This window comes from Octopus bimaculoides, chromosome 20 (genome assembly GCF_046866305.1).
Source record: "Octopus bimaculoides isolate indiv1 chromosome 20, ASM4686630v1, whole genome shotgun sequence".
Lineage (NCBI taxonomy): Eukaryota > Metazoa > Mollusca > Cephalopoda > Octopoda > Octopodidae > Octopus > Octopus bimaculoides.
Window position 1 is genome coordinate 37,870,305 of NC_142947.1, and position 20,000 is coordinate 37,890,304.

Genomic DNA, 20,000 nt, shown 5'->3' on the forward strand with positions numbered 1-20,000 from the left:
ATGAGAATACACGAAGCTACACGAGACTGTACGGGATTTGGGGATAAATAAATATATAGATCATGGGAGACAACGTATAAGAAAATCTTAAATTTTGTCTCCCTTGCATTAGTCCTGGAATCATTGCTAGAAGCTGCGGATTTGAATAAAAAGTTGCGTACCAGTGTTTGACATCAGCGGAATTTGAATTCAGAACGTTAAGCGAGAAGAAATGCCAGTACTTTTTGGTTGTCTCACCCCAGTAAAAAATTAGGTTATCTCCTCCCGTTTTACGAGAAATATCGGTACTTTTGGCTGTCTCCCTCAACTAAGAAAATAGTTTAATCCTCAATAAAACAAACAAAAAATTGAAATTAATAAACATGAAAGCTGAAAAAATTAAAGATCTTATTGAATCTGATAATATTTTTATAACAAATCCTACCATTCCTATTGAGGAGGTCAAAGGTCAACAATGTGTTGAAGTATTGAATCAAAAGGATCTAACTCTTTTAATCCAATCTCTTGTCGCCATTTTAACTCGATTTTTTAGTGAGGAGAAAACCCAATTTCTTAATGGCAATTTTTTAATGGGGGTGAGATAACCAAAAAGTACCGAAATGCCAATACCACCAAGCATGTTGCCCAGCGTGCTGACGATTCTGCCTGCTCACCTTTACAAAAAAAAAAAAAAGAAAAAAAGAAAAAAATTAATAATAATAATCCTTTTCGCTATAGGTAAAGAACCTGAAATTTTTTAAGGGGCATGGGATAGTCAATTATATTAACCCTGGAAGGATGAAAAACAAAGTCGACCTCAGTAGAATTTAAAACTAGAAAGTAGTGTGTAGGAAGAAATCGCATCTTCCGACGGTCTAGCGGTTCTGCGACATCGCTGCCTTCCAAAGTAAAGTTAATATAGTTACCTGGATCAATTGTCCTTCCAGAAAAGAAACTTCTCAAGCTGAAATCATCATCAAAATGAATTCTTTTAATATTTGTCTGAAATAGAAGGAAGACGTGACGTGACAGAAGTAAACACACACACAATATAATCAGAAGACAAGTAGTCTATTCAACAATTCGAAAATTCACAATTCTCACTTGATTTTTAATCGAATACTGAAGAAAGAATTGTATGAAAGCATGTGTGCGTGTGGTTAAGAAACTCGATTGCAACCATGTCGTCTCAGGTTCAATCCCCAAAAATACAAATAAAATATCAAAATGTGCTGGTGCGTGGTTTTTGGCCCATCTTCTCTACATATACATACACATCGTCCTATGTAGTCGTGGATATACTGTATATGAAAATATGACGCGATGGGCACAGTTGGTATGTAGCTTGATCATAGATCTGCATAATCAGAAATGACCTGTGGTTAAGGTCAATAGCCTCTTCTCTGCTTCTACATTTTTCTCTCCTCCTCCTTTTCTTCTTCCTTCTCCTTTTCCACTTCCTCACCGTTCTCTTCCTCGTCTTCTTCCTTTCTACCTTCTCCTCCTTTCCTCCTGCACCTCCGCCTATTACTACTGCTGTTGCTGCTACTACTACTACTACTACTACTACTACTACTACTACTACCACCAACACCACCACCACCACCACCAACACCACCACCAACAACACCACCACCACCAACACCACCACCACCAACACCACCACCACCTCTACTACTACTACTACTACTACTACTACTACTACTACTACTACGACCACAAATACTACCACCAACACCACCACCACCACCACCAACACCACCACCACCAACACCACCACCACCTCTACTACTACTACTACTACTACTACTACTACTACTACTACTACTATTACTACTACTACTACTACTGTCGCTGCTCATATGGTTTTCGTTTTCTTTTGATTTTCATTTTTGCTTATATCTTTTTACTTTTTTTGTCTCTTATTATTTTCTTAACCCGCCCCACCCCCTATCCCCATATCGCCCATTTTTCTACAACCGCCAGTTCTGGATACTGTTTGCTTTAATTACCTATTCTATTTTAAAGTTCAAATCTCGGTTAGACACCTCCGCTGGTTAACAATTACCATCATCATCATTTATCATTTATTATTATCATCATTATCATCATCATCATCATCATCATCATCATCATTATTATTATTATTATTATTGTTGTTATTATTATTATCATTATCATTATTATTATTGTTATTATTAGGATTTGAGAGAGAAGTGAGAAGAGGTGGAGTGAGTGAAGGAGGTAAATAAATAGATAGATAGATAGATAGATAGAGGGAGAGAGAGAGAGAGAGTGTGAGAGAGAGAGGGAGGGAGAGAGAAAGGGAGAGAGTGAGTGAGTGAGTGGATAGGGAGTAGAGATTATGCTTGCCATGTGTCCTGAGCCGTCAGTCCTATTCAAGGCTTTTAAGCGCTATTTGGGACGATGGGGTCCTCAACAGCTGTCAATTGTGTTAGTGAAGATGAAAAGACAGGAAGACAGAGAGGAAGCTGCTATTGATGAAGCTACTGTTTGTCAATATACTTTCCCAGATACCAGCTGGTTTCCTTTGTTTTTGCTGAAGTGATGTGTTTTTATTGTTTTTCAATGTTGTCCTTTTTTTTAGTGGGGAAAGCGGTGAACTGGCATAATCGTTAGAACGCCGGACAAAATCTGTCCCCTTTGCTAACATACGGGTGGAGTCTTGTGGAGATGCTCCTTCACACCGGACAAAATCTGACCCCTTTGCTTACATACGGGTGGAGTCTTGTGGAGATGCTCCTTCACTTCGGACAAAATCTGTCCCCTTTGCTAACATACGGGTGGAGTCTTGTGGAGATGCTCCTTCACTCCGGACAAAATCTGTCCCCTTTGCTAACATACGGGTGGAGTCTTGTGGAGATGCTCCTTCACTTCGGACAAAATCTGTCCCCTTCGCTAACATACGGGTGGAGTCTTGTGGACATGCTCCTTCACTCCGGACAAAATCTGTCCCCTTTGCTTACATACGGGTGGAGTCTTGTGGAGATGCTCCTTCACTCCGGACAAAATCTGTCCCCTTTGCTAACATACGGGTGGAGTCTTGTGGAGATGCTCCTTCACACCGGACAAAATCTGTCCCCTTTGCTAACATACGGGTGGAGTCTTGTGGACATGCTCCTTCACTCCGGACAAAATCTGTCCCCTTTGCTAACATACGGGTGGAGTCTTGTGGAGATGCTCCTTCACTCCGGACAAAATCTGACCCCTTTGCTAACATACGGGTGGAATCTTGTGGAGATGCTCCTTCACTCCGGACAAAATACTTAGCGCTCTTTACGTTTTGAGTTCAAATCCTGCCGAAGTCAACTTTACTTGATCGATAAAAAAGTACCAGTCAAGCGCTGAGGTTGATGATATTGACTTATCCTTTCCCTTAACCTTAAAATTGCTGGCCTTGTGCCAAAATTTGGAACCATTTTATTTTGCAAGAAAGGTGGCAGACTGGTAGAATCGGTAGAACGCTGGACAAAATGCTTAGCGGCGTATCTTCCTGCTCTTTACGTTCTGAGTTCAAATACCGCCGAGGTTGATTTTGCTTTTCAGCCTTTCGAAGTCAATAAAATATGTACCACTCAAACACTGAGGTCGGTGATATCGATTTACCCCTTATCCTTTAGGATAAAGGGTAGGGGTAAAGCCATGAGATTGTTGACAAGTTTTTCCGCCATGTAAGGGTAATTTACCCAGTATTTCTGCTGTTCTAACGGCAACTCCGCGTTCGAGAAAATACCTTCTTAATTTTTATCATACAATACATAGATAGATAGATACTTATGTACATACAAACACATGTATACATGTGTGTGTGTGTGTGTGTGTGTGTGTAAATATAAACAAATATTTGCTTTTTATTAGAAGCGTCGAAGGCGGCGTGTCGGCAGAATCGTTAGCAACGCCGGCATTACTTGTTGCGTTCTGAGTTCAAAGGCTGCCAAGACCGTCTTTGCCTTTCATCCTTTCGGTGGGTCGTAATCGACAAGGGCAAGCCCCTTCTCTAGAAAATTGTGCCATTGTGCCACAATTTGAGATCGTTTAACTCGGTGGGGTGTTTGTCGTTTTCTTTTTTTTTGTGTGCTTTTAAAAAACATGCACTCTTCAATTTGTTCTTTAGTTTTCTTGTGTCTAACTTCAAATACTTGAGTATGATCTTGGTTCGAATTATTGTCATAGAGTGGATTCTAATGCTGTTAGTGGACACCATCTGCAATAGATATTTAGTTTAGTTTTGAATAAGAAAAAGTGAGTCCTGTTAGCTTCTGTGAAAAGTGAAATAATTTAACGTTTCGGTCATTTGTCCTTTTTCGGAGACAAAGAGTGGATATAAAATCATTGTAGAGAAGGTGATGTGGGAAGAGACACAAGAAAGCTAATGAGAGAGGTGGTATAGATAGTGTGAAAAGTTAAAATTGGGGTGACGGAGTAAAAGATCTAAGTTAGTTGAAATGAGAAGATAGTATTCAGGTTGTACCTCTGTGCAAAGACAGTTCCACACTGCGACCAGTTTATCTAGATTTATTTTCTACAGCAGTTGTCGGTAATACGTTAGTGTCCTAGTATCAATAGACAATTTCTTTTTCCACTTCGGTAGAAAAACGAAATCAGCAGACGATGTTTTCCTTCCTCTAATAGGCACACACACACACACACACACACACACACACACACACACACACACACACACACACAAAGGCGCGCGTAAGTAGGACGTTGCATTCACGATCTCGCGATCGTGACATCAATTCCTAGACAGGGTGTTGCGTTGTGTTCTTGAGCAAAGCGCTTCATCTCAGGTTCCGTAACATACCTCTGAAGAGTGCAGGGTTACATAATCAGACACTCCTTTTGAAACCCTAGTGCGAGACCGATTGGTAAGATCGGCCGTAATGGATATATAATACTTTACACTTCGATTAATATATATATATATATATATATATATATATATATATATATATATATATACATACACACATGCAGATGGACTCTCTCAATTTCTTTCTTTTTTTCTTTCTTTCTTTCTTTCTTTCTTACACACACGCATATATGCATATACACATACAAGCATACAAGTTCTGCTACTTACGTTTTTTGAGGTATTGCCGTCTTTCAGTATGTTTTTATTTTTTCCTGGTGGAGAAGAGAAAGAAAAAAAAATTAGAAAGTGAAACTATAGAAGTATTGGAGGCGTCGTTGTTCAATACTCTTAGTTTTTAATTTGTATTTGTCAGTTTTGCTCACGTCTTTGTTTTTCACAACAATAACAAAATACAAAATATCTGCCCCCCCCCCCAAAAAAAAACTTATATGAATACAAATGTTATGGTAGAAAATGGAAAAAGGAAAAATGGAACCAAAATAAATGAGAACAGAAGAAGAAATAAAGACAAACACATACATACATACATACAATGACAGTTGTAACAAAACACGTATCACGAAAGAATATTACAGTCGAGTAAAGAAAATTTGGACCTTAGAAGTCTCTGCATTCAATAAGATAGTGGCCCACAATGTGTTTGCAGTGCCAGTACTCATACCAACATTTGGGCTGCTTGATTGGACATTTGAAGAGACCTGAGCTGTTGATGTGAAAACGTGAAAAATACTAACAAGCACACATAATTTCCGCATAAACAGTGATGTAGATCGGCAGAGGCTTAACATCGATCCAAAATGCCTTTGCATGTCGTATCATATCTCTTCAGCAACATCTTTTAACCACCAAGTGTCGAAGTGTATCCTTTGACCAAGTTTGTATATATGAGGCTGATAACATCATAAGACTTGGAAGGCAGCGCGTTGAACAATATTCCTTGTCTGATATCCTAGAATACATATCCAAAGAAGTCGCACAACTCTACCTCAACGTATTATCAGATGAATGGATGAGCATATATGACCAAATATATCTCTCTCTCTCTCTCTATATATATATATATATAAACAATTGCAGCGTGGAAGGTGTTTATAAGCCATTTAAAATAACACACAAAATCCGTTAGATTCACTTCAACATTGAAGTGAATCTAACGGATTTTGTGTGTTATTTTAAATGGCTTATAAACACCTTCCACGCTGCAATTGTTTTCGTTCCAGCACACGATCTCAGATCAGGACACTTGCTATGCAAGTGCATCTCCGTAATATATATATATATATATATATATATATATATATATATATATATATATATATATGTGTGTGTGTGTGTGTGTGTGTGTGTGTGTGTGTGTGTTTGTGTGTCTGTGTTTGTCCCCCCGCCATCGCTTGACAACCGATGCTGGTGTTTACGTCCCCGTAACTTAGCGGTTCGGAAAAAAGAGTGCGATAGAATAAGTACTAGGCTTCCAAAGAATAAGTCCTGGGGTCGATTAGCTAGACTAAAGGCGGTGCTCCAGCATTGCCACAGTCAAATGACTGAAACAAGTTAAAGAGTAAAAGAGTATATAAGTATTGAGGTTCGATTTGTTCAATTTGAAAACAGTATTGGTTTGGTTTGAATGAAGTTGCAACGGTCATGTCCTTCACGGAAAACTCCCACACCAGTGAGACAGAGAAATCCTCTTTGGGTCGCACATGAGTCGACGCCTTAACAACCTCCGTTCATCAAACGCAAAAGTCAACAAAATCTTATATGAACATCTCCGGGTCATTTTGTCCCTGTTTGAGAATCACTGCTTTACATGGACACTTAAAATACTACTTTACTCTTTTCCTCTTTTCCTTTTTTAGTCATTTGACTGTGACCATGCTGGAGCACCGCCTTTTAGTCGAGCTAATCGACCCCAGGACTTATTCTTTGGAAGCCTAGTACTTATTCTATCGGTCTCTTTAGCCGAACCGCTAAGTTACGGGGACATAAACACACCAGCATCAGTTGTCAAGTGACGTTGGGGGGCAAACACAGACACACAAACATATATACACACATACATACATATATATACATATATACGACGGTTTCCGTCTACCAAATCCACTCACAAGGCTTTGGCCGGCCCGAAGCTATAGTAGAAGACACTCGCCCAAGGTGTCACGCAGCGGGACTGAACCCGGAACCATGTAGTTGATAAGCAAGCTACTTACTACACAGCCATTCCTACGCCTACGACTGTCGATATCCAATTTACTATTTTGCTAGCGTGGGCCCCACCCCTAAATAAGGCTTATATGAACCTCCCCCCACCCAGGGGTAATATGGACATCAGTAGAGAACCACTGCTCTCATCAGTTTCCTCCATCCTTCTACAGCTGGTTGACAATAGAGAAATGAAATTACCAGAAACATTTAACAAGTGTGATTTGTCTGTTCCTTTCTTGTTTGCGTCAATAGCTGTCGTCACTGGAATAACAGTTCTGAAAAATAAAAATCGAACAGAATGGAATAACAGAATACAAACAGGCAGTTTTATACTTCTGATACATCTATCCTCGTTTATCCCGGATGCTTAGTTTAAAAAAAAACAAACCCACCGGGTTAAATGAATCACAGATAAATGAATGATAGAACTTAAGGGGAAAAATAGGTTTCGTTCTGAGATCTTAAGCAATCCTGAACATTGTGGAGGGTTGCTTTTATGGTCCAAGCAGAATCTTTAACTCGTATATACACTTACGTTTTCTTCTTCATTCGTTTGTATTGACGAAATAAAAAAAATAAGACGATCATTAAAACCAGAAGGAAAACTATAATAAACGCAATTGTAATTTTTCCTGTTGAAGTTTCAGACCACAGTTTTACGTCCGTGTTGTATGGTTGTATATCCAATATATTGAAATCATCCCAGACCGGACCTGAAAAGAATAATAATAATAATAAAAGAAATAATAATAAAGAAACCCCAAAACGTACGAAAAAAAAAAATGATTTCTGTCACAGATTCAAATTTACGAATTACATTGTGTAATACGATTTTTGTCTTTGGGTAGGGACTGTTAATTCCTATTTGCTGACCCTTAGAAGGTATGAGAAATGACTTATATTTGCTTTAAACTTTGCTTTTGTTACATTTATTCAAACCTCAAAGACTCCTTCTCAACACATGGCTATATGATGCTCCCCCCATTACTGCTCTTGATTAGAGACGTACGTATTGTCAGCCACTAAGGGACATACCTAAGCGGTACATTTGACAGAAGTTTTGATGGGAATATTCCACCAGTATTCCTTGAGTTGGTGTTTATAAATGTATTCCACAACAAGAATTTTCTATGTTTATTTCAGGACAGATTTTTTCTTTTGCGGATACCGTGACAACATTTTAGGACAGCTGTTAATCACATCCGTAATGTCTTCCACAGAAACACGACAGCCTACACATGCGGTTGTACCTTGGGATTACAAGAGCGTCTCTCTTGTTCACCAGGTACTTTATGGTAATCTCTTGTTCCTGGATTGCATACGCATAGCCTTGAAAGTGTAATGTGATGTAGCGGTCTTGTGTCCAAGAGACGCTGCGCTTCGTGTCAATTCTAACTTCTTCAAGCTTCCGGGCAACATACCCATACATGGTCTTTTTTTTTTTTGTATGCTGAGTGCTTTCCATCCAGGTCGTCTCTGAGGTAAGAGAGTCCAGCTCTTTTGGGGCTGTGTAGGAGATCATCAGGAAGAGAGTGCTTCTTGAGGATTTCACTGCCAATTCGTACAATGTTGCTCACTTCACTTTTCAGGGCTGCATTAATATATTTATTTTTGCTGCTGTTGTTTAGCAGGTGCTGCCTGACTGATACCATACAGCATTCAAAGGCCGTCTGCACTGACCTCAGGCCTCTATCACCTTGATTTCTTCTTAGGTAGAGCCTGTCAACATCACCGTTTCTGTGGAAGTTCCCAGTTGTTTTCAGGATTTTGCGGGTTTTGATAGCTATGGAGAGGATTTCCTCTAAAGACCAATCAAGTATCTCAGATGTTGGGATCAGCACTGGTACTGCAAACGCATTGTGTGATATTGTTTTGCTGTAAGAGGAGAGTTCCAACTGTCGTATTTTCCTAAATCTGGTGTAATACTCTCGGGTCACTCTATCTTTATTCACAGTGCCTTCAAATGATACATTTTCGTCTATGCCTAAGTACTTGTAACATTCTTTGTGTGGTATGAGGGAGATAGAGAGACTGTTGATGCACAGGTTTGGGGTTTGGGGGACCGATTTTCCTCGTTCTATAACCAAATATGAACATTTCTTTTGGCCAAATTCCATGCCTGTATCAGCTGAAAATGTTGTTATTAATTACAGTTGTTTTTTGGCATTGTTAACGTTTTCAGCATAAATCTTCAGGTCGTCTACAAAGAAATTATGAGTTACGTTGATATTTCTGGCAGTTGAAGATCCTAGCATGTAAGCATTTGTTTTCTGCAGTTGGAACGATAATGAATTCAGTGCCAAAATGAAAAGAAGTACAGAAAGACTATTTCCCTGGAATATTCCCTTTGTAATGCCTATACTATTAGAAACAATTATTCTGTTCCCAGTTGTAAGGGTAAGAATAGTTGTCCATGTCTTTCTGAATCTCTCAATAGCAGCAATTAAGGTAGCAGGTACCTTAAATAAATGGCGAAGGAAGAGGAAATTATGTATGTATGTATGTATGTATGTATGTATGTATGTATGTATGTATGTTTGTATGCATGTATGTATGTATGTATGTATGTATGTATGTATGTACAACACACTATTCCTCCCCTAAATGACAATTATAGTGGAAATCCAACAGAACAAGAATAAGTGGCATAACTCTAATGTGAAAATTAAAGTTATTTCCCCTTAACTAAGCAAGACTTTGTAATCTCTGTTGGCTGTTCTGCATTATATGTGTGTATGCGTGTCTGTGTGCGCGCGCGTGTATGTGTGTGTGTGTGTATGTATATATATGTATATATGTATCTATATATGTATCTATATATATATATATTTAAGTATAAATATATACGTACAAATGTTGTGTGAGTGTGTGCGTGAGTGTCTTGGGGGTCCTATGATGAACTATAATTTCTTCAAGGCAATGTTTCACCTTTACCGGAGTCCAATAACTTGGGTAAATAAAATCAGGACTTCATACATACATACATACATACATACATACATACATACATATATATATATATATATATATATATATACATACATAATACATATATATATATATATATATATATATATATACATACGTACATAATACATATATATATATATACATACATAATACATACGTACATAATACATATATATATATATATATATATATATATATATATATATATATATATATATATATATATATATATATATATATATATATATATATATATTGCAGAATCTTTAGCACGCCGGTTAAAGTATGTTTAGTGCACTAGCGTAGCTAGAGTATGTGCCACTTGGGCGGCCCTGTTCGGGAGAGGTGGTAAATCGACTTCATTGACCCCAGTGCTGAACAGGTACTTATTTTTATTGACTCCGAAGGGGCAAGGGGCAAAGTCGATTTCAGCAGAATTTGAACACAGAACGTAAAGACGGATGAAATGCCGCTAAGCATTTTCCCCGGCGTGCTCACCGTTCTGCCAGCTCACCGCCTTAATTCTAATTACTCTATTAACAATAAGAAATATATAAATAATTCCTTCGTTCTCACCTTCCAGCGCCACCGAAATTTCACCCTCATTGTTAATAGTCAAGAAGGACAAAGCTTCATCTGTACTGCAAAAGTCCTTTTCTTTCGGAAAATTCTCAATGACGTCTGTAATATTTGACTTTAGACAGTAAATATACGCGACCACTGACCTTCGCCTAAAAGAAAATATGTTTCTTTAACAGTTAATTTACTGCTTACATAATTAATGCAAGGACTATTAAAAAGCTAACGAAAGCTAATTAGTTTTAGCAAGCACTGTACAATACTAAATTTATATAGACTGCATATACTAACCAGAAAGTAAGTTTAAAAATAGGAGTGGCTGTGTAGTAAGAAGCTTCGTTCCAGGTTCAGTCCCACTGACCTTGGGCAAGTGTCTTCTACTATAGCCTCAGGCCGACCAAAGCCTAGTGAGTGGATTTGGCTGACGGAAACTGAAAGAAGCTCGTCATATTTGTGCATGTGTCTGTACTTGTTTCCCCCACCGCAACCATCACTTGACAACCGATGTTGGTATGTTTACGTGCCCGTAGCTTTGCGGTTCAGCAAAGTGACCGATATAATAAGTACTAGGCTTGCAAAGAATAAGTCCTGGGATCGATTTGTTCGACTAAAGGCAGCGCTCCAGCATGACCACAGTCGAATGAAACAAATAAAAGTTAAATATATATATATATATATATATATATATATATATATATATATATATATATATATATATATAATATTATTAGGGATAAAAATCCAAATTTACAGGTAAAACCTCAATTAAATTCAATTTATTAAAAATTAAAATTAAATTAAGTTTCACAGTATAAAATATAAATATATAGTTTTAGGGAAAAGAACCAAAGTTCATGAACTTGTATTTTGACCTGAAGATTAGCTATATTTTTGAATAGAATTGATTTTCGATAGTTTTAATCGATTTAAATATTCTTTCTATTTGAAAATTGGTTATGAAACACGTGTAGTCGTTTTATTATCCTTATCTTATGATATTTACTTTGTATTATATTATACTTATTTATTGTGCTTTTACTTATTAATTTTTCTATATGTGACAGTGGATTTTCATCGATGAGTTCATGAACCTTGGTTCTTTTCCCTAAAACTATATATATATATATATATATATATATATATATGTAGCCAGAACAAAAAATAGGGAACGATATGTTTATTGCTAAATAACTAGTTAAATCATTCTTGTCACTTTTACCTTTCATCCGCAGTAAGTCTTCTTTTTGCCGTGATAGCTTGTCCAGTAACTGGCTCAATCTCCTGGACACACCAAATCTTAAACTTTCCCGTTGGGTACACAACTTGAATTAGGCTTGTTAGCAGATTCGTGAACAGCTTCTTCTTTAGGTTGAAATCATCGAGACTGATGTCAAGATATATTGACACTAAAGCCTCTGACGGATTGAAAGTATCGAGTCGTAATGTGGCACTGTTGTCAGATACAAGCTGCGGAATGCCCCAATCTTTAGCCTTGATAATCATGATATATTTGTTCTTCCAGCCCTTCATCTGCATCTTTATTTCTCCTGCCACGAAGAGAAATATAAATAAACAAATGAATAAAAGAAGGAAAATACTTGTAAGATATAACGACGATATATAGACTTATTATTAAATTAAAAGCGAAAGCGGCGAGCTGGCAGAATCGTTAGTACGCTGGGCAAAATGTTTAGCGGCATTTTGTCCGTCTTAACGGTCTGAGTTAGAATTCCGCCGAGGTCGATTTTACCTTTCATCCTTTCAGTGTTGATAAAATAAGTACCATTTGAGTGCTGAGGTCGATGTAATCCTGTAATCTTGTAATCCTCCATTGTAGCCAGGCTTGTTGGTTGTATCTATTTCAGCCACGAAGACTGAGTTGAATTATGAGTGTTGAATATAATGCAATGGTTTCGTAATTTTGGAATCTAATATTCCTGATTATGGAACCATGTTTTAAATGATCATGCCTCAAAAGAACAAACTTACCAATAGAAGTTGACTTATCCTGCTTGTAGCCGAGTAAGTTTCACAAACTCTTTAGAACAATAATATGGCTGTATTTTCATCGAATCAATTTGATCTGAGAATCACAAGTTTAAAATTGATAATAACCCAGTAATCTAAATGACTCGCTGATATGAACAAAAGTCTGTCTATTAAACTAAAGAGAGCGCTTATATGTGTTCCCTTGACCTACTAGAAATAACAGCCAAACATTCGTCAAATTACATCCTGCGATTGAGAATGAGGGCACATTAAATGAAGAACTCAGATGATCTCGGTTTGGGCCATGGGTCTGAGCGATGAAGGCTGACCAGGAGCTAAACAACTCGAATTCTAAGTCCATTCTTACTGTTCTTATTTGACTGTAGATATAACTGAAGTCAACAAATTTTGATACCTTCTCTTATCTGCGGAGACAGAGCACTGCAGACTGATTGGAGGAGGTAATGTCATGTCTTCTTATGCCTCAGTGATACTATTAAATACGTTAGAGAACTTCTAAGTATTTTTGAGTTTCAACAATTTGGTCAAAGTATTCTTTACTCACCTGAAACGTCGTTGATTTCGAATACGTAGTTGTATTTATTTTGAACAAAATAATAAGAGATTCGACCGTTGTCTCCTAGGTCCTGGTCAACTGCAGATACCCGAGTCAAAACCTTTTCACACGAAATATCACGCGATGCTTCTTGGTTGAAAAACACCGGCGAAAAATGCGGTCGATTGTCATTTACGTCATCAATATGTACGCTGACGGAAGCCTCGCTTGACAGTGAAGGTACGCCGCCATCTTGGGCAGTTAGTATAAAATCGAAATTATCTAACTTTTCGCGATCAATGGATCTCCGTAAAACGAGTCTCGGGGGTTGATACACGATCTCAAAATAGTATTTAGCAGCATCGAGGTCATTGCTATTTAATGAGAAATGAAGTGTAATTTTGCCGGCTTTATTGATATCTAAATCAATGATATTCAACTCCATTGCTGTACTTCCAACTGGTGTATTCTCCAGTATTCTTACTGAATATGAGGTCTTGTCGAAGATCGGTTCGTTATCGTTTTCATCCAAAACCACGATTCTTACTTCAGTAAAGGCTGAAAAGATAGGATTTGGTATTTATCTATGAGTTATCCTTGCGTAAGAAAGCATGGACGCGTGAAACAAGAATAAAACATGTATCAAATGCGATATATGAACTTTTGGAGGCGGAAATAAGTCGATTAGATCGACCCCAGTACGCAACTGGTACTTAATTGTAAAATAGAATTATCCCATGCAAGTCTTTCCCATTCTTTTATTCTTTTATATGTTTCAGTCATTTGACTACGGTCATGCTGCAGCACCGCCTTAGTCTAAGAAATCGACGCCAGGCTTATTCTTTCCTAGTACTTGTTCTAGTGATCCCTTTTGCCGAACTGCTAGGTTGCAGGGACGTAAACACACCAACATCAGTTATCAAGCAATGGTGGGGATAAACACAGGCACAAAGACACAGTCACACACACACACACACACACACACACACATTACTGGCTTCTTTCAGTTCCGTCTTCCAAATCCACTCACAATGCTTTGGTCAACTCGGGTAGTAGAAGACACTTGCCCAAGGTGCCACGTAGTGGAACTGAACCCGGAACCATGTGGTTGGGAAGCAAGCTTCCTACCACACAGCCACGCCTGCGCCTATATGCATGAAATAAAAATTATAAAATATATTTAAAAAAACAAAATGGAAATAATAGTGTTGAGTACCTGATAATGAAGGAGTACCACTGTCAGAAACTTCACACCATAACCTATAAATCGGCACTAATTCCCGGTCAAGTTCCTTCTTCGTAGATATAATTCCACTTCCAGAATCCATTACGAAGTCACCAGGGCCTTGAAGCATGTAGAAAATTCTGAATTTCAAGGCAGCGTTTGATCCCTCGTCAGCATCTACCGCATCTATTTTACCGACTGGAGTCATTTTCGGTAGATTCTCGGATATAGTAAACGTATAACTGTTGTTTAGAAAGACCGGAGTGTTGTCGTTGATGTCAGTTACGATAATTTCGACCGTGTTGAAACCCTGTCTTTGTACTTCAAGGCCTTGGTCTGTAACACTTATTCGCAGCCTTAAAGAGAAGACATTTGGTGAAGAGAAAAATTTCTAGCATCAGGATAAACAAAACAGAACTCAGTCTTTGTTGGACCTACTAGAAATAGCAAACAAATCTTAAAATATCTTCCTATTGTCGTAAAAAGATAAGCATTCTGTGAGGCGTGCTAACGATTCTACCAGCTCACTGCTGTACTACTACTACTACTACTACTACTACTAATAATAATAATAATATTTGGGGGTGAGGAGAGTAGAGACGATTTTATGAACCTCAGTATATAACTAGTTCTTTATTCTCCCTAATCCTGGAAGACTACAAAGGGAAAGTTTACACCTCACCAGGATTTGAACTCGCAACGCAAATGGCCATAACTAAATACTGCAATGTATTTTGTTACCCTCTTTACTACTTCAGCTGATAAAATGGTTACGAAGGTATGATTTGAACTTAGAATTGAAAAGGGCATAATCACATTCTATAATGTATTTAATCCAGCATTTCATTATCCTTATCCTCTGTCGTATCTCGATAGCATAGAAAGAAAATAAAATTAAATAAACAAAGCTTATTTGCTTCCTCACCTGTACGTGCTACGCTGTTCCCTGTCTAAAGTATTATTTACAAACAAATACCCGGAAGATTTGTCAATTTCGAAATCAGAATTTGTGTTACCATCAACTATTTCAAAAGACAATGCTGCGTTGATCCCGATGTCTGCATCAAAAGCCGAAATCTTGAACGCCAACGAACCTGGTAACGTATCTTCAGGTATTCTTCGTTTATAATCACCTTTAATGACAGGAGAATTATCATTGACATCTTCTACAATTACAGTTAAAGTGGTTGTCCCGCTTAACTGTGGTGAACCTTGGTCGACGGCCAAAATTATCAGTTTGTGTCTACAGAGAAACAGAAAAAGGAAAAAAAACAGAGAGGAAAAAGCACAATAAATTTTCTCTTAGAGTATGTTTAAATAAATAAAGATAACTATCTATATACGATACGTGGTGTATATACACCGTTGAGAGGCAAGATACTGCTATTTTAGTCCGAGATAAACATCTTGTCTCCGGGGAGAGACGAAAAATTGTGCCGACAGAGGTAAATGAGAACACCAGATGAATTTCAGCCTTCTTGGGCCTTGTCAATCACCTGAACTCGCAGCCACTTGCCTTGACAAGATTTGTCATCACCGATATATAAGAAAGAGTGCACAATACATTCAATATTGCGAATAGCCGCTGGGCTGAATAAAAAATATGTTGCCCACAAAGCTGCATTAAATTAAAATAGTCCGCTATCGGACGAAAATCGTAGTATTGTGCCTGCCAGCTGTGTATATACATTAAATATGATGCATAGAAGGTTATTTTAATTTAATACTGCTTATGTACACCGGAGATAAAGATATTGAAGTTCTGTTAATGATCCTTGAATATGAGATCAAATTTTGCCACAGAAGCTACGTTGTCTTGTCGATAAGTCACTGAATGCGAGACGCTAACCTTTCGAGTTGTCATCCTGGAACCCTTATCTTCTGTAAAAGATGCAAGCCGATAGAGACTTGCATCTTCTAATGACGTTCCACCTGTTAGAAATAGCAGTCAAGTCTCCCTTCAATCACACTCTACTGACTTGAAACAAAAATAGAAAGGAGACCCTGGATAACGTACATTATCATCAGTAGTGGTTCTTGTTACACCGAGGACAGGGGTGTTTACCGCTGGTTACAATTTTGATCCTAGTTATGCTTGATCAGGGTTAACCTGGGATTAAACATCTTCTGACATTGTGATAAGAGCTTGTTTATTCTTGTTTCGGAAGTCCTGGGTACAGCGTTTTACGTCAGAGCAAACCAATAAAAATGAATAACAAAATAGGCAAAAAGACACAGTATTATGGATAACGATTTAAGCTCCGCATGAATCGAATCTGTTAAGTGGGTTCTATTGGCAGTTAAAAAGCAATTTTGCTTCGTCTACACCGTTAATGATGCTAGAAAAATCAAACTAACAAACAAACAAGAACTCATTATGTGTAACAGAATAACTGAGGAGATAATAGGTTGTATGTTCAAAATTGCCTTGTCGTATTTACCGAAAGAAATTTATAAATATCTACTTGCGAATGAAGCCATTTTAAATGCTTGATAAAGAGAGGTGAGACAGTGTCCATTATTATCGCAGTATACGTTTATCTTGAATATTTGTAAGCTAACGTCTTCAGGGAAAAAAATAAAGAAGAGAGAAAGAAAGAAAGAAAGAAAGAAAGAAAGACGCAGGCTGGAATGGAATTCCATGAGATTGGAGAGAAAGTTTGAATAAAAAATTATGGTGCTAAAGAATTTAAAAGAAATGTATGTTTGAGGATTCTATTTCCTATGATAGGTACTGTTACTTCGGTGACTTTAGCTGAGGACATGAGAGCCGTTTGTCGATACCTTCTTCAAGTAGACACGGCTACATGGAGGACGACGTCACTTAGATACTACTAGATGTATTATTTCGTACATGATAAAGTCATTATATATAACAAAAGCATTATTAGATTAAAATAGCCATCTGTGTATCATACTGCGATATTCGTTAGCAGATAATATCTCTTATGGACGTACTGTGTTAAATAACACAAATATACATCAGTAGCAGGCGGAAATTGTCCAGCAGTAGTGATAAATGTAATATTACACTATATAGTGTATTGATAAAAACAAATAATTATTACCGTGGTATGGTTTCTCGGTCCAGTCGTTGCTTTATGTGTATCTCTCCGCTGAACGCATCTATAGAGAAGTAATTTCTCGAAGGAAAGCTTTCAAATAACTTGTATTGTACTTGGTTGTTACCAGATTTAAAGGAATCGGCATCGCTTGAATGTAATTTGAATATGACTGTGTCTTGTGCAACATCTTCAATAACTGTCACAGACTGTTCACTTAGAGGAAACGCAGGTGCATTATCATTGACGTCTATCACTGCTATTTTGACTAAACATGTAGCACTCAGTGACGGGAATCCTTCGTCTCGAACCTCCACTGTTAAAAAATACAATTGTTTCTGTTCGTAATCTAAAGTTGAATTCAGGTAAAGCTTTCCATCCAGAGGATCTATTCCGAAGTCATGTGTATTGTCTACAATAGTGTAGTTGATTTTTCCAAACGATCCAGAGTCCATGTCTCGAGCTGTGATTTGGTCAATGTAGATACCAAGTGGACTATTCTCTCTAACTTCGAAACTAAAAGAATTTTGAGTGAATATCGGTGGGTTATCATTTTCATTCAAAATTGTTACTGAGAGTATTAAGGTGCTGGAGAACGGAGTATCATCAGACTCTGCTTGATCAGTGGCTTTCACGACAAGGTTGAATATGTCAGGCATTGTTTCAAAGTCCAGTTTAGACACAAGACTAATTTCACCAGACTTTTGGTCTAGTTCGAACGCAGATATAGGTGCGTTTAATGGCGTAGAAGAAATGATAGAAAAATTCAAAACACCGTTTAAACTCCCGTCTTTATCACTTACATTGACCTTACAGACAATCGTTCCAACCGGAACGGTTTCCCTCAACACCAAACTCGAGTTCTTTTCTAAAAACGCTGGTGAGAATTCATTTCGGGGTATCACTTCGATATTAACGTGACAAAAGGAAGATAACGGTTCGCTGCCTCTATCACTAGCTTTTATTTTCAACCGAAAAAACGGTTTTGTTTCATAATCGAGGTTTCTGTGGAGCAGAAGATGGGAGTTGATTATAGAAAATATATTTTTCTCATTACCTTCTACGATAGCTAGAGTAGTTTTTCCTCTTAGGCCAGTATCTTCATCTTGAACTTGAAACGTCAGAAGTTTACTGCCGGGTTTGGCATTTTCATTTACTTTTAAAAGGAAACTGTTTTGGCTAAATTGCGGATAATTATCATTAACATCCATAACAGAAACGATCAAAGTCGTTGTTGACGTCAATGGAACTCCAATGTCATGAATACAGTCTCTGGCGATAATTGTCAAGTTGAATATGGCTTTCGTCTCCCGGTCTAAATACCTGATCAGAGACAGCGAGCCTGATTTAGAATCAATATAGAAGTTTCCATATTGATCTCCTGCTTCGATCGACAGGCTCACAAGACCGTGATCCTCTCCGACATCAGCGTCTTTAACGTTAACTTTTAGCAAACTAATTCCAAGAGGCACATTTTCTTCGACACTTACCCTTCGCACGAAAAACGGTGAGAAAGTTGGAGCGTTGTCGTTAACAGGACGGACTTCTATTGTTATCAAGACTTTCGTCAAAAGCCTGGGTACGCCATTATCGCTGACATTGACTCTCAGTATATGTATTTTGGCTCTTTCGTAGTCAAGAGCTTTTACAAGCTGCACCAACCCTGTTTTTTCATCAATGCGAAACATTTCTGCCTCGTTTGCATTTTCTATTCTGTAAGATAGTTCCGGTGACGAGGGATCTTTATCTTGACAGTTAAGTTGACTTATATCCAACGGAAACGGTGTAGTTTCCAGGAGTGAAAACAAAAATGGAGGGAAACATTGGGGATAGTTGTCATTCACATCGGTAACAACCACACTGACATCAACTGTTTGAGAGAGCGGTTGACGCGGACTATTATCGCTGGCTTCCACCTGAAGTATGTACAGAGATTTTGTGTCTCTGTCAAGTCGGCTGTTTAGTTGTATAATACCAGTCTTTCGGTCGATGATGAACACTGAATTTTGGGTTGTCGACAGGGAATATAAGACGGAAGTCGATGTCACATCCTCATCTATAGCGGTCACTTGGAAAACTGTTGATCCTATTGCACTGTCTTCTGATATCGATACCTTGTAAGGGCCTGGTGGCTGGAACTGTGGTGGAGTCTCATTGATATCGGAGATAGAAATGTCTACTCTGACTTCCGATTTATAAAACCCATCGGAAGCTTCAATTCCGAGTAAAAGAGATTGATTTCTTTCGGCATCTAAATTCTTTTTCACTGTTATCATTCCCGTTTGGCCATCAATGGCAAATGAGTTTTCGTGGTTGCCAGAGATGATTTTGTAAGAAACAATAGCATTCGACCCACTGTCTTCATCGTTGCATTCAACATTGGTAACAACAGAAGCCAGAGGCTTGTTTTCGGCCAAAATTACCTTAATATACGAGGAAGTACAAATGGGTGCATTGTCGTTGATATCAAGGACAGTAAAGGTCACGTGACAGAGAGTCTTCAAAGGCGGGAAACCTTTATCGGAGGCTTGTATT

General features: G+C 38.0%; 1 protein-coding gene across 1 annotated transcript in view; it reads right to left on the minus strand.

The window, feature by feature from the left end:
• LOC128250248 (protocadherin Fat 4-like) overlaps positions 1-20,000 on the minus strand; it is an 85,450-nt gene that overhangs the window by 9,097 nt on the left and 56,353 nt on the right. The window contains exons 21-30 of the mRNA XM_089338387.1: positions 17,472-20,000; positions 15,329-15,646; positions 14,395-14,759; positions 13,188-13,736; positions 11,853-12,180; positions 10,631-10,785; positions 7,620-7,797; positions 7,283-7,359; positions 5,087-5,130; positions 906-981 (exon numbers count right to left, since the gene is read on the minus strand). The exon at positions 17,472-20,000 is cut by the window's right edge and continues 124 nt beyond it. Of these exons, the coding sequence (XP_089194513.1) occupies positions 906-981; positions 5,087-5,130; positions 7,283-7,359; positions 7,620-7,797; positions 10,631-10,785; positions 11,853-12,180; positions 13,188-13,736; positions 14,395-14,759; positions 15,329-15,646; positions 17,472-20,000 (4,619 nt within the window). The remainder of the gene's footprint in view (positions 1-905; positions 982-5,086; positions 5,131-7,282; positions 7,360-7,619; positions 7,798-10,630; positions 10,786-11,852; positions 12,181-13,187; positions 13,737-14,394; positions 14,760-15,328; positions 15,647-17,471) is intronic.